This window comes from Dendropsophus ebraccatus, chromosome 8 (genome assembly GCF_027789765.1).
Source record: "Dendropsophus ebraccatus isolate aDenEbr1 chromosome 8, aDenEbr1.pat, whole genome shotgun sequence".
Taxonomy (NCBI): Eukaryota; Metazoa; Chordata; class Amphibia; order Anura; family Hylidae; genus Dendropsophus; species Dendropsophus ebraccatus.
This window is the reverse complement of record NC_091461.1, coordinates 127043398-127066267: the sequence shown is the minus strand read 5'-3', so window position 1 is coordinate 127066267 and position 22870 is coordinate 127043398. Positions and strand designations below refer to the sequence as shown.

Below are 22870 nucleotides of genomic sequence, written 5' to 3'. Positions count from 1 at the left end.
AGAATATATCAGGTCTCTCTGTATGTAATGTAATGTATAGAATATATCAGGTCACTCTGTATGTAATGTATATAGAATATATCAGGTCACTCTGTATGTAATGTATATAGAATATATCAGGTCACTCTGTATGTAATGTATATAGAATATATCAGGTCACTCTGTATGTAATGTATATAGAATATATCAGGTCCCTCTGTATGTAATGTATATAGAATATATCAGGTCACTCTGTATGTAATGTATAGAATATATCAGGTCACTCTGTATGTAATGTATAGAATATATCAGGTCACTCTGTATGTAATGTATATAGAATATATCAGGTCACTCTGTATGTAATGTATAGAATATATCAGGTCACTTTTTGAATTAAATTACAGAATTTTATTTTTTTGTTCATATTCTAATTTATTGCAAACCACTGTATGTGTATTTCTATCAGTACGGGGCCGATCACGTAGTGAGAGAACACCGGAGATGGTCCTGCCAGCTTCCCCCGAGGATTGCAGCCAATCACACTAATTCTACTCATTGGTCTCAAATGTTTTAATGTTTACCAAAAAATTTGACAGGAAAAAATAAAACTTAAACCAGTGAAGAAATAATTCATATTTAATAAGGTTATAGGAATCCTGGTGGCCACTAAGCGTGATCGGACTGCTGTAACAAATACTTTGTATAGTCAGAATACAGCAAGGTGGGACTTTCCTCCAGGTGCGTCTTCTGATGTTGAACGAGAACAGATTTTTGACTAAAACATTTCCCACACTGGTCACATGGAAAAAGCCTTTCTCCTGCGTGGATTCTCTGGTGTTGGACAAGGTTAGATTTATGAGTAAATGATTTATCACACTCAGGACAGGAAAAGGGCTTCTCCCCCGTGTGGATTCTCTGATGTGTAAGAAGATTGGATTTGAGGGTGAAAGACTTTCCACAGTAGGGACATGAGAAGGGTTTGTGGCCAGAGTGGATTCTCTCATGTCTGCCAAGATCTGACTTTAAGGAAAAACATTTTCCACATACTGAACAAGAATATGGCCTCTGGCCCGTGTGGATTCTCTCATGTCGGACCATGTCCGATTTTAGCGTGAAACACTTTCCACACACTGAACATGAATGAGGCTTCTGGCCTGTGTGAGTTCTCAAATGCTCGACAAGATGTTGCTTGTGACTAAAACAATTCCCACACTCTGGACACAGAAACGGCCCCTCGTTTGTATGAATTCTCTGATGCGCAATGAGATCTGATCTTCTTGCAAAACATTTCCCACATTGTAAACATGGAAACATTTTACCACCTGTAAATCCTGTGCTTTGTATATAAATCTGAGAAGGATCCACAGACCTATCAAAGTGTTCGGATGGCATGTCCCCACCATAAAGGATTGGGGGGATGTTCTGACTCATAATATAAGAAGCTTCTTGAGACCGTTCCAAGTGATCATGGGGATCTCTACTGTAAAGTACCGGTGGTATAGCATGGACCAAGAGGTTGTGGGAGGAGTTATCGGAGATACTGTTACTTTCATGGATGGGGGGTAGATCTTGGCCAACGACTTGGTGTTCTGTCTTATTGTTTGGAGACCAGACACGGTGACGCTTTGAGATGTCGCCATTGAAGGGTTCACCTATCAAAAGAGAAAATAAAGACTGATAAAACCCAAAAAGATTCTGTAAGTGATGAGCTTCATATACAGCGAGCATGGAAAGTATTCACACCCCTTCAACTTTTCCCTCTTTTTTTTCATTGCAGCCCTTTGGTAACTCATTAATGGACACTCAGCGCCCACCTGACCTCCTGACCTCTCCCCTGGTGATCAGTATTCCGAAGCTTTGCTGTGACTCTCATCCTGGAGGACGTTAATGTACGTCCTGGCGCGGTCCCGGGCTATCTGCAGCCAGGCCCTCACCCTCAATGGCGGGCCGCCCCGTTTAAGTATAAGTGACCGGAGCATTTCCGGTCATTTAACAATCGGGACTCCTGCAGCGTGTCTGCGGGGGTCCCGATCGCTTTTCCTGGCTGCCGGAGGTCTTCTCCTTACCTCCGTGCAGTCCTTGGATCGGTCCTATGATTCAGCCTGCCACAGGCCACAGGCCGGCTGAATCAGAAGATCACAAATAACACTGATCCCTGCAATGCTATGGCATAGTAGGGATCAGTGTTACTGATCTAATATATGTAAGTGATAGTTCCCTAAGGGAACTATAAAAGTGTAAAAAAATAAATAAATAAAAGTATTATAAAGTGCCCCAAAGCCCCTCCCCCAATAAAAGTGTAAATCACCCCCCCTTCCCATTGCATACATAAAAAGTAAGAAAGTGAATTAACATATTATATACCGTAGCGTGCGTAATCGTCCGATCTATTAAAATAAAACATTACTTTTCCCGCATAGTGAACGCCATGAAAAAAAAGCGGTAAAGATGCGCAGAGATTTTTTTTATGACATTTTATGTATAAAAAACTTAATAAAAAGCGATCAATACATTTGATCTAGAACAAAATGTTATTAATAAAAACTAGAGATCATGATGCAAAAAATTACACCCCATACGACCCCGTAGGTGAAAAAATAAATGCGCTATAGGAGTCACAATACGGCCATTTTAAATATGCCTATTTGCAAAAAAATGTGTTTTACTGCTAATAAAAATAGTAAAACGTAAGAAAACCTAGTAAACCTGCATATCGCCGTGTTCAGACTGATCTATAGAATAAAGGAAAAATGCCATTTTTACCGCAAAGTGGATTACGTAAACGTGGAAGCCCCCCAAAATTAGCCGAATCGCACTTTTTGACCCAAGTTCACCCCATAAATGATATTTTGGGGGTTCAGTCATTCATTTAATGGCAGATTGAAAGATGCCATTACAAAGTACACCTGCTCCTGAAAAAAACAAGCCCTCACATGGCCCGGTAGGTGGAAAAATGAAAGCGTTATGGGTCTTAGAAGGAAAAGAAGAAAAAACGAAAACGCTAAAGTGACAATTGTCCCGGTCCCTAAGGGGTTAAAGAACGTATATTCGGTAACAATGGTTTGAATTTTTTACCGGCCATCAGATACAAAAAACGTTATACATGTTACATATCGTTGTAATCGTAACGACTTGAGGAACATATATAACAGTCAGTCAGTTTTACCCCAGAGCGAGCAGCGTAAAAACAAAAAAACTCCAAATAAAAGAAATGTGGTTTGTTTTTTTTCAATTTCACCACACATTGAATTTTTTTTTCCTGGTTTCGCAGTGACTTTATGCAAAAATTCCGCCTGTCATTGCAAAGTACAATTAGTGGCGCAAAAAATAAGGATAAGGGCTGATGTGGGTCTCTAGGTGAAAAAATGCAAGTGCTATGTATGGCCGTATATACACAAGGAGGGAAAAAAGAAAACACAAAAATTAAAATTGGCCGGGTTCTCTAATAATGCCTCCTGCTGTGCCCCTATATAGTAATAATGTCTCCTGCTGTGCCCCCATATAGTAATAACTAGAAAATGTACCCGGCGCTGCCCGGGTATAAAGTGTCAGTGTGTTAATTAGATTTGTTCTAAGGTGCTAGGGCTGGGCGGTATACCGCAAAAATACCGATACCGTCACTGGCGTCGGTTAACCGACTTCAACTTAGCCAGGACGGTAATTGCGGTATTTTTGTATTTTTATGTCCCCGCACCCGTCCTCTCAGAGCCCCCCGCACACACGAGCGGCCCGGCACGAGCGCTGCACGTCATGTGCAGGAACGCCAGTATCGGAGCGGGAGCTGGAGGAGCAACAGGGCTCAGGTGACAATGCCGCCCACCCCTGTCTGCTCCAAGCGACACCCCCCCCCCACCCCCACCCCCGCCCCCCCCCCCCCCCGCGCGCGCACCTCTCCGCCCTCTCTTCCCGTCCGGTCAGAGGCCCCGTCCTGCCGCATCTGTCCCGTCCATGTGCCCACCACCCGTCCGGTCCGGCGTCCCAGCACACTGAGGGGAGTACAGGTCAGCTGCTCCCAAGTGCTGCTCCTCCACCTTCAGCTCTGACATGGCCGCCTCCCTGCACACACAGGACAACGTGTGCAGCGCTCGCCGGCCGGGGGGGGGGGGGGGCGCTCGGACAGGACTGTGCTGGTCCCCCCTCCCGGACCAGTCTCGTCCACCCGGCCGGCGAGCGCTGCACACGTTGTCCTGTGTGCAGGGAGGCGCCCATGTCAGAGCTGAAGGTGGAGGAGCAGCACTTGGGAGCAGCTGACCTGTCCTCTCATCCCCTCAGTACCAGTACAGGAGTGTAACATAGGAGGAATAATGGGCTGCAGCAGGCAGGATAACTTATAGCTGTGTGGTATCCTGCCTGCTGCAGCCCATCCATTCCTCCTATGTTACTCTCCTGTACTGTTACTGAGGGGACTACAGTCATACACTTCTATTCCCCCCCCCCCCCCCCCCCCCCCCCGTATAGTCATACACCCCTGTCCTCCTCCCCATACAGTCATACACCCCTGTCCTCCTCCCCATACAGTCATACACCCATGTCCGCCCCCCTGTATAGTCATACACCCCTGTCCTCCCCATACAGTCATACACCCCTGTCCGCCCCCTATACAGTCATACACCCCTGTCCTCCTCCCCATACAGTCATACACCCATGTCCGCCCCCCCATACAGTCATACACCCCTGTCCGCCCCCCTATACAGTCATACACCCCTGTCCACCCCCCCATACAGTCATACACCCCTGTCCACCCCCCCATACAGTCATACACCCCTGTCCACCCCCCCATACAGTCATACACCCCTGTCCTCCCCATACAGTCATACACCCCTGTCCACCCCCCTATACAGTCATACACCCCTGTCCGCCCCCCCATACAGTCATACACCCCTGTCCGCCCCCCTATACAGTCATACACCCATGTCCGCCCCCCTGTATAGTCATACACCCCTGTCCTCCCCATACAGTCATACACCCCTGTCCGCCCCCCCATACAGTCATACACCCCTGTCCGCCCCCTATACAGTCATACACCCATGTCCGCCCCCCTGTATAGTCATACACCCCTGTCCTCCCCATACAGTCATACACCCCTGTCCGCCCCCTATACAGTCATACACCCCTGTCCTCCCCATACAGTCATACACCCCTGTCCACCCCCCTATACAGTCATACACCCATGTCGGCCCCCCTGTATAGTCATACACCCCTGTCCGCCCCCCTATACAGTCATACACCCATGTCCGCCCCCCTGTATAGTCATACACCCCTGTCCTCCCCATACAGTCATACACCCCTGTCCGCCCCCCTATACAGTCATACACCCATGTCCGCCCCCCTATACAGTCATACACCCATGTCCGCCCCCCTATACAGTCATACACCCATGTCCGCCCCCCTGTATAGTCATACACCCCTGTCCTCCCCATACAGTCATACACCCCTGTCCGCCCCCCTATACAGTCATACACCCCTGTCCGCCCCCCCATACAGTCATACACCCCTGTCCGCCCCCCTATACAGTCATACACCCATGTCCGCCCCCCTGTATAGTCATACACCCCTGTCCGCCCCCCCTATACAGTCATACACCCATGTCCACCCCCCTATACAGTCATACACCCCTGTCCGCCCCCCTATACAGTCATACACCCCTGTCCGCCCCCCTATACAGTCATACACCCATGTCGGCCCCCCTGTTTAGTCATACACCCCTGTCCGCCCCCCTATACAGTCATACACCCCTGTCCTCCCCATACAGTCATACACCCCTGTCCGCCCCCCTATACAGTCATACACCCCTGTCCGCCCCCCTATACAGTCATACACCCATGTCCACCCCCCTGTATAGTCATACACCCCTGTCCTCCCCATACAGTCATACACCCCTGTCCGCCCCCCTATACAGTCATACACCCCTGTCCGCCCCCCTATACAGTCATACACCCATGTCCGCCCCCCTATACAGTCATACACCCATGTCCGCCCCCCTATACAGTCATACACCCCTGTCCTCCCCATACAGTCATGCACCCCTGTGTGCCCCCCCGTATAGTCATACACCCCTGTCCGCCCCCCCTGTATAGTCATACACCCCTGTCTGCCCCCCCCCCGTATAGTCATGCACTTCTATCCCTATGTACCTCCTGTATAGTAATACATCCCAATCCATCCCCCCCCCCCATATAGTCATATGCACCTATCCCCCCTCCCCCCCCCCCCATATAGTTATACACATGTATTCCTATATGACCCCCTGTGTATACACATCCTGTAGAGGCTGTATACCTGTATATACACATCCAGGTCTCTGCTGAGACCCCCTAATAATGACAAATAGTAATAATGATAATTGACTAACCATGGATTGCTGTTCAGTTCTTTTTTTACTTTTTCTAATCAAAATATCGCCAGTTTGACATGGAAAGTGGGTGTGGTTTGCAAAAAAGGGGCGTGTCATAATTATCGTTGAATTATCGTTACCGCGGCTACATGTGCGATAAACCGCGATATTGATTTAGGCCCATATCGCCCAGCCCTATAAGGTGCCCAGGAGGCCAAGCTAAAGGTATTGTTTCATCTGAGTTAATCAGTGGAATTAGTGTATACCTGTAGTGCATAGTTGGAGGGGTTCTGTATACCCACAATGTATAGTTTTTAGGGGTCTCGCATATCTGTAGTGCATAGTTGGGGGGGCTGTATACCTATAGTGTATAGTTGAGGGAGGTCCTGTATACCTGCAGTGTACAGTTGGTGAAGGTCCTGTATACCTGTACTGTATAGTTCGGGGGTCCTGTATACCTGTAGTATATAGTTGGTGCTGTATACCTGTAATGTATAGTTGGTGGAGGTCTTGTATACCTGTAGCTTATAGTTTGAGGGTCCTAGATACCTGTAGTGTATAGTTTGGGGTCCTATATACCTGTAGTATATAGCTGGTGGTGTTCCTGTATACCTGTAGTATATTTGGGGTCCTGTATACTTGTAGTATAGAGTTGGTGAAGGTGCTGTATACCTGTATTATAGAGTTGGTGTAGATCCTGTATAACTGTAGTGTAAGGTTTTGAGGTCCTGTATACCTGTAGTGTATAGTTTGGGGTCCTATATACCTGTAGTATATAGTTGGTGGAGTTCCTGTACACCTGAAGTATATAGTTGGTGGAGGTCCTGTATACCTGTAGTATATAGTTTTGGGGTCCTGTATACCTGTAGTGTAAAGTTTGGGGTCCTGTATACCTGTAGTATATAGTTTTGTGGAGGTCCTGTGCACTTGTAGTGTATAGTTTTGGGGTCCTGTATACCTGTAGTGTCCTGTATACCTGCAGGGTTGTATTTACCCATATGGCAGTGTTATTCAGTCACAGTATGGCGGTATTGGTCAGGTCTGGTATGACAGTGCTATCCAGTCACAGTATGGCGGTATTGGTCAGGTCTGGTGTGGCAGTGTTATCCAGTCACAGTATGGCGGTATCAGGTCTGGTATAGCAGTGTTATCCAGTCACAGTGTGGCGGTATTGGTCAGGTCTGGTGTGGCAGTGTTATCCAGTCACAGTATGGCGGTATTGGTCAGGTCTTGTGTGGCGGTGTTATCCAGTCACGGTATGGCAGTATTGGTCAGGTCTTATATGACAGTGTTATTCAGTCACAGTATGGCGGTATTGGTCAGGTCTGGTATGACAGTGCTATCCAGTCACAGTATGGCGGTATTGGTCAGGTCTGGTGTGGCAGTGTTATCCAGTCACAGTATAGCGGTATCAGGTCTGGTATAGCAGTGTTATCCAGTCACAGTGTGGCGGTATTGGTCAGGTCTGGTGTGGCAGTGTTATCCAGTCACAGTATGGCGGTATTGGTCAGGTCTGGTATGACAGTGTTATCCAGCACAGTATGGCGGTATTGGTCAGGTCTGGCATAGCAGTGTTATCCAGCCACAGTATGGCGGTATTGGTCTGGTATGACAGTGTTATCCAGGACAGTATGGCGGTATTGGTCAGGTCTGGTGTAGCAGTGTTACCCAGTCACAGTTTGGTATACCTGTTGTGCCCTGTATATACATGTACTGTATAGATGGAGTAGGGGCTCCTGTATATACATGTACTGTATAGATGGAGTAGGGGGCCCTGTATATACATGTACTGTATAGATGGAGTAGGGGGTCCTGTATATACATGTACTGTATAGATGGAGTAGGGGCTCCTGTATATACATGTACTGTATAGATGGAGTAGGGGCTCCTGTATATACATGTACTGTATAGGTGGAGTAGGGGGTCCTGTATATACATGTACTGTATAGATGGAGTAGAGGGTCCTGTATATACCTGTACTGTATAGATGGAGTAGGGGGTCCTGTATATACATGTACTGTATAGATGGAGTAGGGGGCCCTGTATACATGTACTGTATAGATGGAGTAGGGGGTCCTGTATATATGTACTGTATAGATGGAGTAGGGATCTACCAGTTATTACTGTGGATGTTGTGAGGCAGCTTCCCTAGCAACCATTGCTCCCTGTGAAAATGAAAGCAGTAATCCTATTGGTTGCTAAGGCTCCAACTGCCGTGTCTGCTGCAGCTAATTATATCACCTGTGTTTGCAGGGAGTTTTCCCATTCATCTCTATGGAGCACCTCTCTTTCCCCTCCCCCTCCCCTCCAGTACATCTGGCGGGGACAGGACCTTCGCTATAACCTTCCCGGGCACCCAATGTATCTGTGGGCCAAATTTGGGGTCAAACGGTTCAGGCGTTTCGAAGTCTATAGAGGACAGACAGACAGACTTTGATTTTTATGATATAGACTAGAAAATGTACCCGGCGCTGCCCGGGTATAAAGTGTCAGTGTGTTAATTAGATTTGTTCTAAGGTGCCCAGGAGGCCAAGCTAAAGGTATTGTTTCATCTGAGTTAATCAGTGGAATTAGTGTATACCTGTAGTGCATAGTTGGAGGGGTTCTGTATACCCACAATGTATAGTTTTTAGAGGTCTCGCATATCTGTAGTGCATAGTTGGGGGGGCTGTTTACCTATAGTGTATAGTTGAGGGAGGTCCTGTATACCTGCAGTGTACAGTTGGTGAAGGTCCTGTATACCTGTACTGTATAGTTTGGGGGTCCTGTATACCTGTAGTATATAGTTGGTGCTGTATACCTGTAAAGTATAGTTGGTGGAGGTCTTGTATACCTGTAGTTTATAGTTTGAGGGTCCTGTATAACTATAGTATAAAGTTGGTGGAGGTCCTGTATACCTGTAGTATATTTGGGGTCCTGTATACTTGTAGTATAGAGTTGGTGAAGGTGCTGTATACCTGTATTATAGAGTTGGTGTAGGTCCTGTATACCTGTAGTGTATAGTTTGGGGTCCTACATACCTGTAGTATATAGTTGGTGGAGTTCCTGTATACCTGTAGTGTATAGTTTTGGGGTCCTGTATACCTGTAGTATATAGTTGGTGGAGGTCCTGTACACCTGAAGTATATAGTTGGTGGAGGTCCTGTATACCTGTAGTATATAGTTTTGGGGTCCTGTATACCTGTAGTGTAAAGTTTGGGGTCCTGTATACCTGTAGTATATAGTTTTGTGGAGGTCCCGTGCACTTGTAGTGTATAGTTTTGGGGTCCTGTATACCTGTAGTGTCCTGTATACCTGCAGGGTTGTATTTACCCGTATGGCAGTGTTATTCAGTCACAGTGTGTCGGTATTGGTCATGTCTGGTGTGGCGGTGTTATCCAGTCACGGTATGGTGGTATTGGTCAGGTCTGGTATAGCGGTGTTATCCAGTCACAGTATGGCAGTATTGGTCAGGTCTGGTATAGCGGTGTTATCTAGTCACAGTATGGCAGTATTGGTCAGGTCTGATATGATGGTGTTATCCAGTCACAGTATGGTGGTATTGGTCAGGACTGGTGTGGCGGTGTTACCCAGTCACAGTTTGCCGGTATTGGTCAGGTCTGGTATGTCAGTGTTATCCAGTCACAGTATGGCGGTATTGGTCAGGTCTGGTATGACAGTGTTATCCAGCACAGTATAGCGGTATTGGTCAGGTCTGGTGTGGCGGTGTTATCCATTCACAGTGTGGTGGTGTTATCCAGTCACAGTATGGCGATATTGGTCAGGTCTGGTATGACAGTGTTATCCAGCACAGTATAGCGGTATTGGTCAGGTCTGGTGTGGCGGTGTTATCCATTCACAGTGTGGCGGTGTTATCCAGTCACAGTTTGGTGGTATTGGTCAGGTCTGGTATGACCGTGTTACCCAGCACAGTATGGCGGTATTGGTCAGGTCTGGTGTAGCAGTGTTACCCAGTCACAGTTTGGTATACCTGTTGTGCCCTGTATATACATGTACTGTATAGATGGAGTAGGGGGCCCTGTATATACATGTACTGTATAGATGGAGTAGGGGGTCCTGTATATACATGTACTGTATAGATGGAGTAGGGGGTCCTGTATATACATGTACTGTATAGATGGAGTAGGGGGTCCTGTATATACATGTACTGTATAGATGGAGTAGGGGGTCCTGTATATACATGTACTGTATAGATGGAGTAGGGGGTCCTGTATATACATGTACTGTATAGATGGAGTAGGGGGTCCTGTATACCTGTACTGTATAGATGGAGTAGGGGGTCCTGTATATACATGTACTGTATAGATGGAGTAGGGGGTCCTGTATATACATGTACTGTATAGATGGAGTAGGGGGTCCTGTATACATGTACTGTATAGATGGAGTAGGGGGTCCTGTATATACATGTACTGTATAGATGGAGTAGGGGGTCCTGTATATACATGTACTGTATAGATGGAGTAGGGGGCCCTGTATACATGTACGGTATAGATGGAGTAGGGGGCCCTGTATACATGTACTGTATAGATAGAGTAGGGGGCCCTGTATACATGTACTGTATAGATGGAGTAGGGGATCCTGTATACATGTACTGTATAGATGGAGTAGGGGGTCTACCAGTTATTGCTGTGGATGTTGTGAGGCAGCTTTCCTAGCAACCATTGCTCCCTGTGAAAATGAAAGCAGTAATCCTATTGGTTGCTAAGGCTCCAACTGCCGTGTCTGCTGCAGCTAATTATATCACCTGTGTGTGCAGTGAGGAGATTTTCCCATTCATCTCTATGGGGCGCCTCTCTTTCCCCTCCCCCTCCCCTCCTGTACATCTGGCGGGGACGAGACCTTCGCAATAACCTTCCCGGGCACCCAATGTATCTGTGTGCAAAATTTGGGGTCAAACGGTTCAGGCGTTTGGAAGTCTATAGAGGACAGACAGACAGACAGACTTTGATTTTTATGATATAGATGTCTCCTGCTGTGCCCCTATATAGTAATAATGTCTCCTGCTGTGTTCCTATAGTAATAATGTCCCCTGCTGTGCCTCCATATAGTAATAATGTCTCCTACTGTGCCTCCATATAGTAATAACTAGAAAATGTACCCGGCGCTGCCCGGGTATAAAGTGTCAGTGTGTATAGGGGGTCCTGTATACCTGTAGTATAGAGTTGGTGGAGGTGCTGTATACCTATAGTATAGAGTTGGTGGAGGTCTTGTATACCTGAAGTATATAGTTTGAGGGTCCTGTATACCTGTACTATATAGTTGGTGGAGTTCCTGTATACCTGTAGTGTATAGTTTGGGGTTCTGTATACCTGTAGTATAGAGTTGGTGGAGGTGCTGTAGCAGTGTTATCCAGTCACAGTGTGGCAGTATTGGTCAGGTGTGGTATGGCGGTGTTATCCAGTCACAGTATGGTTGTATTGATCAGGTGTGGTATGGCAGTGTTATCCAGTCACAGTATGGTGGTATTGGTCAGGTCTGGTATGGCAGTGTTATCCAGTCACAGTATGGTGGTATTGGTCAGGTCTGGTATGGCAGATTCATCCAGTCACAGTATGGCGGTATTGGTAAGGTCTGGTATAGCGGTGTTATCCAGTCACAGTATGGCGGTGTTATCCAGTCACAGTGTGTCGGTATTGGTCAGGTCTGGTATGGCGGTGTTATCCAGTCACAGTATGGCGGTATTGGTCAGGTCTGGTGTGGTGGTGTTATCCAGTCAAAGTATGGCGGTATTGGTCAGGTCTGGTATAGCAGTGTGATCCAGTCACAGTGTGGCCGTATTGGTCAGGTGTGGTATGGCAGTGTTATCCAGTCACAGTGTGGCCGTATTGGTCAGGTCTGGTATGGCAGTGTTATCCAGTCACAGTTAGGTGGTATTGGTCAGGTCTGGTGTGGCGGTGTTATTTGGTATGGTATGACGGTGTTATCCAGTCACAGTATGGTGGTAATGGTCGGGTCTGGTATGGCAGTGTTATCCAGGCACAGTATGGCGGTATTGGTCAGGTCTGATATGACAGTGTTATACAGTCACAGTGTGGCAGTATTGGTCAGGTCTGGTGTGGCAGTGTTATTTGGTATGGTATGACGGTGTTATCCAGTCACGGTGTGCCGGTATTGGTCAGGTCTGGTATGGAGGTGTTACCCAGTCACAGTATGGCGGTATTGGTCAGGTCTGGTATGACAGTGTTATCCAGTCACAGTATGGCGGTATTGGTCAGGTCTGGTGTGGCAGTGTTATCCAGTCACAGTATGGCGGTATTGGTCAGGTCTGGTGTGGCGGTGTTAAATGTGATGTCTGGAGCTATTACCTACCAATCCTGATGCTAATTGGAGAGTGACGATGGGGTGTCTTCTTAGGTTTAGCGCTTAGGGCAGCAACAGCTGGTAATACTGCCCTGTATACATGTACTGTATAGTAGGAGTAGGGGGTGCTGTATACCTTTAATTTCCTGTATACATGTACTGTATAGATGGAGTAGGGGGTCCTGTATACATGTACTGTATAGATGGAGTAGGGGGCCCTGTATACATGTACTGTATAGATGGAGTAGGAGGTCCTGTATACATGTACTGTATAGATGGAGTAGGGGGCCTTGTATACATGTACTGTATAGATGGAGTAGGGGGTCCTGTATATACATGTACTGTATAGATGGAGTAGGAGGTTCTGTATATACATGTACTGTATAGATGGAGTAGGGGGCCCTGTATATACATGTACTGTATAGGTGGAGTAGGGGGCCCTGTATATACATGTACTGTATAGATGGAGTAGGGGGTCCTGTATATACATGTACTGTATAGATGGAGTAGGGGGTCCTGTATACCTGTACTGTATGGATGGAGAAGGGGGTCCTGTATATACATGTACTGTATAGATGGAGTAGGGGGCCCTGTATACATGTACTGTATAGATGGAGTAGGGGCTCCTGTATACCTGTACTGTATAGATGGAGTAGGGGGCCCTGTATACATGTACTGTATAGATGGAGTAGGGGGTCATGTAAACTTGTACTGTATAGATGGAGTAGGGGGTCCTGTATACCTGTACTGTATAGATGGAGTAGGGGGTCTACCAGTTATTTCTGTGGATGTTGTGAGGCAGCTTCCCTAGCAACCACAACTCCCTGTGAAAATGAAAGCAGTAATCCTATTGGTTGCTAAGGCTACAACTGCCATTACTGCTGGGCAGCTGCAGCTAATTATATCACCTGTGTGCAGTGAGATTTTCCAATTCATTTCTATGGGGCGCCGCTCTTCCCCCTCCCCCTCCCCTCCTGTACATCTGGCGGGGACGGGACCTTTGCTAAAACTTTACCGGGCACCCAATGTATCTGTGTGCCAAATTTGGGGTCAAACGGTTCAGGCGTTTGGAAGTCTATATGGGACAGACAGACTTTCATTTTTATGATATAGATGTCTCCTGCTGTGCCCCAAATACATTTAATAAAACCTGCTGACAAAGGGGGCACAGTCGTCTTCATGAACACCACTTACTTTATCCAGGAAGCAAACAGACAGCTATCCAACCCCGTCCACTACTTTTTTTTATTATTATAAATATAAAGAAACAGTAACATACTGCTCAAAACTTAATCACAGAACACAAGTTACAGAACAGTCATGGTGGGATAGAGTATTAAAAAAAAATCACATATTTGCTTAGTATAGGAAGATAGCAAGTGTCGTACGGTGCAAGTGTCGTACGGTGCAAGTGTCGTACGGTGCAAGTGTCGTACGGTGCAAGTGTCGTACGGTGCAAGTGTCGTACGGTGCAAGTGTCGTACGGTGCAAGTGTCGTACGGTGCAAGTGTCGTACGGTGCAAGTGTCGTACGGTCTGCATTGTCAAATGAGTATGAAAAATAATATTATAAAATGATAGTCAGAAAATAAATGAGCCAACGTGGCTCCCAACCAAGTATGATAAACACCTATACAGCTAATAAAACTAACATACAAAGAAGGGGGGGCAAAGACAAGACAGAAACAAGGAGCTCCACAAAACAAAACATTCCGCACAATTAGGAGGAACGTGACTGCGCATAATAACCATCCCAAGTTGTCCAGACCTTCAAGGACTATTGTCGTACATTGCAGGAGTATATTCTAGTCTCCTAACATCTTGAATACAATTAATGAGTTCCACTGCCGATGGGATAAGGCTCTGCTGTGTTTAGCCAACACACACTTGGAAGCGATGTATATATGTATATATATATATATATATATATATATATATATATATATATATATATATTATTAGGGCTGGGCGATATTGGCCTAAATCAATATCGCGGTTTATCGCACATGCAGCCGCGGTAACGATAAATTAAACGATAATTATGGCACGCCCTTTTTAAAAGCCACACCCCTTTTGAAAACCCCATTTTCTGATGGTAATACAAACGTGGATTTATTCCATATAACAATATGCAGCAAACTTCACAAGTAATACACAACGTTTTGGCGTCTCCTAGTGGCACTTGAAAATGGCGTAGGAGATGCCGAAATGTCGTATATTACGTGGTAACTGGATTTAACCATATAATTGCTGGTATGTAGTATACTGCGGCTTCGGGAATAACATATAAACTGGAGAACAGTTACACGTCCGGTGTAATACACCCAATACTGATAATTTCGGCCTTATCTGGACAATATTATCCGTACTTCCCACATCTTGGTGTAAAGGAGACCAGAACGAATGGTGCGGGCCGCTGCATAGCAACAACACACGCAACCAATCGGTGTTCAAGGATCTCGGACTCACAAACCGTATATCTCTAGATCCTATACACTAAATCCATCGCCTCCAACACCTGGGGTTTCCAGATCAGTGTCCCAGCCCATACAGTAGACGTGTGAATTCCAGTAACGTATCTCTTAGCTCGCAGGTGTAAAGATCGCACAGTGGAGAAAACGCAAGGTCTGAATATCAGTGTAGGACAAAAATTGCCAAGATGAGGGGTCTGAACCAAAAATCATCATGTGGTGATGTTCCCTTCGATTCCAAAAGAGAGATGCTTGAGTATCTGAAAAAATATACAAGAAAAAGTAAATAATCATGCAAGATAAAAAATTCTCTGCATAACCTTATTTGCCATATATGCATGGTCAAAGATACAGGGAAATACAAGAATCTGCACTTGCCATCCACCTCAGGTTCATCCTTATCCACAAATTCTAGGGGTAATCTTAAAGTCTACGTTCAGACCATGCGGTTTTAGGGAATTTAATTCAAAAATCCAGAAAAGTTCCCTTCTTTTTTGTTTAGCCAACCTGTCACCTCCCCTAACCGGGGCTGTAATGTGTTCAATGAACATAATACGTGCGATAAAAATCATGCGGAACAAGATCTACGTATTATGTTCATTGAACACATTACAGCCCCGGTTAGGGGAGGTGACAGGTTGGCTAAACAAAAAAGAAGGGAACTTTTCTGGATTTTTGAATTAAATTCCCTAAAACCGCATGGTCTGAACGTAGACTTTAAGATTACCCCTAGAATTTGTGGATAAGGATGAACCTGAGGTGGATGGCAAGTGCAGATTCTTGTATTTCCCTGTATCTTTGACCATGCATATATGGCAAATAAGGTTATGCAGAGAATTTTTTATCTTGCATGATTATTTACTTTTTCTTGTATATTTTTTCAGATACTCAAGCATCTCTCTTTTGGAATCGAAGGGAACATCACCACATGATGATTTTTGGTTCAGACCCCTCATCTTGGCAATTTTTGTCCTACACTGATATTCAGACCTTGCGTTTTCTCCACTGTGCGATCTTTACACCTGCGAGCTAAGAGATACGTTACTGGAATTCACACGTCTACTGTATGGGCTGGGACACTGATCTGGAAACCCCAGGTGTTGGAGGCGATGGATTTAGTGTATAGGATCTAGAGATATACGGTTTGTGAGTCCGAGATCCTTGAACACCGATTGGTCGCGTGTGTTGTTGCTATGCAGCGGCCCGCACCATTCGTTCTGGTCTCCTTTACACCAAGATGTGGGAAGTACGGATAATATTGTCCAGATAAGGCCGAAATTATCAGTATTGGGTGTATTACACCGGACGTGTAACTGTTCTCCAGTTTATATGTTATTCCCGAAGCCGCAGTATACTACATACCAGCAATTATATGGTTAAATCCAGTTACCACTACGTGGGTTGCCGCCCTGTAAGTCTCCTCATTGGCTGACATCCCGCGCATGCGCTAAAGGTCTAGGACAACGCCGCTGAAGTGAGATCGTGGGGTCCGTGTCTGCTATAGGACCGCTGTGAGTGACGATCCCCAAGATTCTTTTTGTAATATATTTTTTATGGACTTTATGTATTTATGGACTTTATCACACTAACTTAACACTGTGGACCGATATACACGGAGAATGACTAGCACGATCTACTTATTTTGTAATGTCTTGCAACACGTGTGTTTATGTTTTGATTTCCTCCTGTGACACTGATTAATGATTTGATACATATGTAACCAATTGTGACCCACTATGTATTTAAACACTTGCTTTGCCATATGTGCTTTAACACTGCTTGAAAAAGGACTCATTGTGAGTTTGAAACGTTGCGGTTTTGGGCGAATAAATCACGTTTTTTCACTACTTTGGAGTGCCACAGTGATTCGTATGTTGTATATTCCAGCACCTATGGTCTCAAGGGTGCATACTGGTAGGCACCACAACTTTTTTTGATTTATTGAGTGCTGCACCATTTTTCTCTACATTAGATAGATAGATAGATAGATAGAGCCCCGGGGCTCTATCTATCTATCTATCTATCTATCTCTCTCTCTATCTCCTATCTATCTATCTCCTATCTATCTATCTATCTCCTATCTATCTATCTATCTATCTCCTATCTATCTATCTATCTATCTATCTATCTATCTCCTTATCTATCTATCTATCTATCTATCTCCTATCTATCTATCTCCTATCTATCTCTCTATCTCCTATCTATCTCTCTATCTCCTATCTATCTATCTATCTATCTATCTATCTCCTATCTATCTATCTCCTATCTATCTATCTATCTCCTATCTATCTATCTATCTATCTCCCTCCTATCTATCTATCTATCTATCTATCTCCTATCTATCTATCTATCTATCTATCTATCTATCTATCTCCTATCTATCTATCTCCTATCTATCTATCTATCTATCTCTCTCTATCTATCTCCTATCTATCTATCTATCTATCTATCTATCTATCTATCTATCTATCTCCTATCTATCTATCTATCTCCTATCTCTCTATCTCCTATCTATCTATCTCCTATCTATCTATCTCCTATCTATCTATCTCCTATCTATCTATCTCCTATCTATCTATCTCCTATCTATCTATCTCCTATCTATCTCCTATCTATCTATCTCCTATCTATCTCCTATCTATCTCCTATCTATCTCCTATCTATCTATCTCCTATCTAGATCCCGCCCACCAGCCCAGGAGTAAGCAGCAATGAACATGAGCTCCTAAGTTTCTAGCAAATTATACCTTGTAATGGGCACCTTTTAAGACAAAACCCGGAAAATACCATCTCCATAGTAGGCAGAAGTGAGGAGGAACTAAATACCACAAAGAAAAAGGAAAAATAACCACATGAAGAGGACTTAAAGCATAAGACAAGAATCCTACCTACAGGATAGACTACAAGCCACAGGGAGCAAGCACCAAGCCCACATCTGAGCATCCAAAGGTAAGGCCACCTGGCTGCATCTACACTACAATAGCACCCCATAGACACCGCGCCCCATAGACACCGCGCCCCATAGAAAGAAGAAATATGGAGAGCCACCAGAAAATGGGAATATTGGGAAATAACAATTTGGAACAAGAAGTTCCCAACAATGCTATTGACTGTAACACAGAGCTGGGGTCCCTGGGCTCAGCAGACAGCAGGGGGTCAGACGTCCTGGAGATCACATACCGTGAGGACCAGAGAAGCAACCAAGCGAGGAAAGCCATAAAACATGACAGAATTAGAGAGAATCCAGAAACCCTCTTTGCTGACTTTACCCTGAAAGAGGAAGATAAGAGAAAAACCAATGTTCTGTTCTACAGCGAGCAGCCGGACGCCTGGCATACAGCTATATCCAATTATTATAAGAATGTCGCAAAGGGCGGCATCAACAGGGGCCGACAAATTAGGGTCAAAGACCCACAAAATGGCAACGACATTGTACTCACCTGTAACCTGTACAATAATGGCACCATCGTCATACAGGGCAGCGAGGACAGACTGGGCCAGTTTGAAGAGATCTTTCCCTATATTGAAGTCCAGGCTCAAACCAACAAAAAGACTCTCACTAATAGCAGTGATGAGCCGACTTACACAAAGATGACTAGCGCCCCCCCTACTGCTCCATGTCAGACCTCCATAGAGACAACCAGCGACCCCCCTACTGCTCCATGCCAGACCTCCATAGAGACAACCAGAGACCCCCCTACTGCTCCATGCCAGACCTCCATAGAGACAACCAGAGACCCCCCTACTGCTCCATGCCAGACCTCCATAGAGACAACCAGAGACCCCCCCTACTGCTCCATGCCAGACCTCCATAGAGACAACCAGAGACCCCCCCTACTGCTCCATGCCAGACCTCCATAGAGACAACCAAAGACCCCCCCTACTGCTCCATGCCTGACCTCCATAGAGACAACCAGAGACCCCCCTACTGCTCCATGCCAGACCTCCATAGAGACAACCAGAGACCCCCCTACTGCTCCATACCAGACCTCCATAGAGACAACCAGCGACCCCCCTACTGCTCCATACCAGACCTCCATAGAGACAACCAGAGACCCCCCTACTGCTCCATACCAGACCTCCATAGAGACAACCAGCGACCCCCCTACTGCTCCATACCAGACCTCCATAGAGACAACCAGAGACCCCCCCTACTGCTCCATGCCTGACCTCCATAGAGACAACCAGAGACCCCCCTACTGCTCCATGCCAGACCTCCATAGAGACAACCAGAGACCCCCCTACTGCTCCATACCAGACCTCCACAGAGACAACCAGCGACCCCCCTACTGCTCCATACCAGACCTCCATAGAGACAACCAGCGACCCCCCTACTGCTCCATACCAGACCTCCATAGAGACAACCAGAGACCCCCCTACTGCTCCATGCCAGACCTCCATAGAGACAACCAGAGACCCCCCTACTGCTCCATACCAGACCTCCATAGAGACAACCAGAGACCCCCCTACTGCTCCATGCCAGACCTCCATAGAGACAACCAGCGACCCCCCTACTGCTCCATGCCAGACCTCCATAGAGACAACCAGAGACCCCCCTACTGCTCCATACCAGACCTCCATAGAGACAACCAGAGACCCCCCCTACTGCTCCATGCCAGACCTCCATAGAGACAACCAGAGACCCCCCTACTGCTCCATGCCTGACCTCCATAGAGACAACCAGCGACCCCCCTACTGCTCCATACCAGACCTCCATAGAGACAACCAGCGACCCCCCTACTGCTCCATGCCAGACCTCCATAGAGACAACCAGAGACCCCCCCTACTGCTCCATGCCAGACCTCCATAGAGACAACCAGAGACCCCCCTACTGCTCCATACCAGACCTCCATAGAGACAACCAGAGACCCCCCCTACTGCTCCATGCCAGACCTCCATAGAGACAACCAGAGACCCCCCTGCTGCTCCATGCCAGACCTCCATAGAGACAACCAGAGACCCCCCTACTGCTCCATACCATACCTCCATAGAGACAACCAGAGACCTCTCTCCTACCTCAAGTCCTAATACTTCACACCCCTCACCCGAGATCCTCAGAGATTGTCTGTCTCAGCTAGAAAGAGACTTTATCCAGTTCAAAGAAGAACTTCCCAGAAGTCGGGGTGACAATAATGTAAACAAACAAATAGCCAGACTGAAGTGTGAACAGGAGTCAGCTCTGCGGGAAATACGATGCAGGTTACTAGAACTGCAACAAGAGAACACAGAGCTGAAGAGAGAGATAGCAAAGCTAAAATCCCAAATACACCCCCCAAATCAGGAAGGGGGCTCAGGAAATAATAGGGGTGCAGAGATAATGAAAGACCCCACCACATCAAGTACCTGCCAAATGGAGATCACAGGAAATAATAACAGCAAAGCACAAAACAATAGAATAATACAAGAAAGGCCAGAGCCGATCATCACCACAACCCCAAGAGCAATACCACAGCCGCCAACGACAGTATCACCAGAGAACAGCAGACAGAACCGGGACACGAGACAAGACAGGAGCAGGAAGCCATCATGTCCTGACACCGTCCTGATCATGGACTCTAACGGCAAATACCTCAACACCAGGCGACTCTTCCCAGGAAAAAGAGTCACCAAAATCCTCTGTTCTACTATTGAGCAAGCAACAGCCGTCATCAGCAACCCATATTTCACCAATCCTAAGCACATCATCATACACACGGGCACCAACAACCTCCAGGACCAGCAGATAGCAGGACAACTCAGCCAACTAGCACAGAGCACACGACACAAGTTCCCTGACTGTAACATCATCCTGTCATCCCTGCTCCCAAGAAAAGATTTCCCTGAAGTCACCATCCAGGGTATCAACAAAGAGCTGGCAGCTAACATCAGCTCCATGCCAGACATCCCCCTGGCCCAACACCCCTCCATAACCCAGCAGCACCTTCATGACAACAAGCATCTCAACAAGCAAGGAGTCAGCCTGCTGGCCAAATAGCTGAAGGACATAGTGCTCAACAGAGACCCCCGGCCCAGACGCCCCAGATCACCAGCATCAAACAGACCGCAAACCTCGCACCATCCTCAACAAACTGAAAACTGTGACCCTTACCCAAATCCGGACTACCAGAGGCACAAACCATGGAGGAGACCCCCGCCTCACACAGCAACGCCGAGCAGAGACATGGAGGAGATAAAGACCCTGCTCAGCACTCTGTGCAGAAAACTAAATGCGACTGGACCAATCATCTAGAATCCAGCTGTCCCATAAGGAGCAGCCATTACAAGGTATACCGACCAACAATGAATTCCCTTATTATTAGCAGCTGGAACATTCAGGGCCTGAGTGCTTCAGCTTTTGGGTCAAAGATACATGACTCAGATTTTATCCAAAAACTAAAAAACACAGACATACAGATCCTCCTGGAAACATGGACCAAGGTAGAGAAGGAATCCCTGGTGCCCACCGGATACAGGGAGATCTCTGTCCCTGCCATAAAAAACAAGGCCATAAAGCAAGGCCGGAGCTCAGGAGGAATCTGTGTCTGGTATAAAGAGGAGCTCCACAAGCATATCAGCCCAGTGAGGAGAGGAGCCACATCTGGGTAAGAATAGGCCGCTCCATCATCTCCTCTCCAGCTGACCTCTATCTCTGTGCAGTATACATCGCCCCAACAGAGTCTCCATACTCCAACCCAGACAGCTGTGATATCCTACAGAGGGAAGCCGCCGACCTCCAGGCCCTGGGCAATGTCCTCATCTATGGAGACCTCAACGCAAGAACCGGGAGAGAAGAAGACTACTGCACCACTGATGGGAACATCTACATACTAGGAGCAGGCAGCGACTGATGGGAACGTCTACATACTAGGAGCAGGCAGCGACCGATGGGAACATCTACATACTAGGAGCAGGCAGCGACCGATGGGAACGTCTACATACTAGGAGCAGGCAGCGACTGATGGGAACATCTACATACTAGGAGCAGGCAGCGACCGATGGGAACGTCTACATACTAGGAGCAGGCAGCGACTGATGGGAACGTCTACATACTAGGAGCAGGCAGCGACCGATGGGAACGTCTACATACTAGGAGCGGGCAGCGACCGATGGGAACGTCTACATACTAGGAGCAGGCAGCGACCGATGGGAACGTCTACATACTAGGAGCAGGCAGCGACTGATGGGAACATCTACATAACAGGAGCGGGCAGCGACCGATGGGAACGTCTACATACTAGGAGCAGGCAGCGACCGATGGGAACGTCTACATACTAGGAGCAGGCAGTGACTGATGGGAACGTCTACATACTAGGAGCAGGCAGCGACCGATGGGAACATCTACATACTAGGAGCGGGCAGCGACCGATGAGAACATCTACATACTAGGAGCAGGCAGCGACCGATGGGAACGTCTACATACTAGGAGCGGGCAGTGACCGATGGGAACGTCTACATACTAGGAGCGGGCAGTGACCGATGGGAACGTCTACATACTAGGAGCAGGCAGCGACCGATGGGAACGTCTACATACTAGGAGCAGGCAGCGACTGTGACAGCTCAATCCAGACCGAAAGAAACAGCTATGACAGCACAGTCAATAAAAGCGGCAGAAAGCTGCTCAACCTATGTGGAAGCCTCGGACTTCGTATTCTTAATGGCCGGACAAAGGGAGACTCCTTAGGAAGACACAGCATGAACTCCCATGTAGGCAGCAGTGTGGTAGACTACGCCATCACTGACATGGATCCTACAAACATTGGCGGCTTCACAGTCACCCCCCAATCTCACCTGTCAGATCACAACCAACTG

The 22870-nt window shown here is 46.8% G+C and overlaps 1 protein-coding gene across 3 annotated transcripts in view; it reads right to left on the bottom strand.

Moving 5' to 3' along the window:
• Positions 1-597: 597 nt before the first annotated feature.
• Positions 598-22870, bottom strand: part of LOC138799936 (zinc finger protein 420-like) — a 98669-nt gene continuing 76396 nt past the window's right edge. For all 3 annotated transcript variants that reach the window (XM_069981718.1, XM_069981719.1, XM_069981720.1), the window contains exon 11: positions 598-1631. In XM_069981718.1, the coding sequence (XP_069837819.1) occupies positions 646-1631 (986 nt within the window). In that variant the 3' untranslated portion in view covers positions 598-645. The remainder of the gene's footprint in view (positions 1632-22870) is intronic.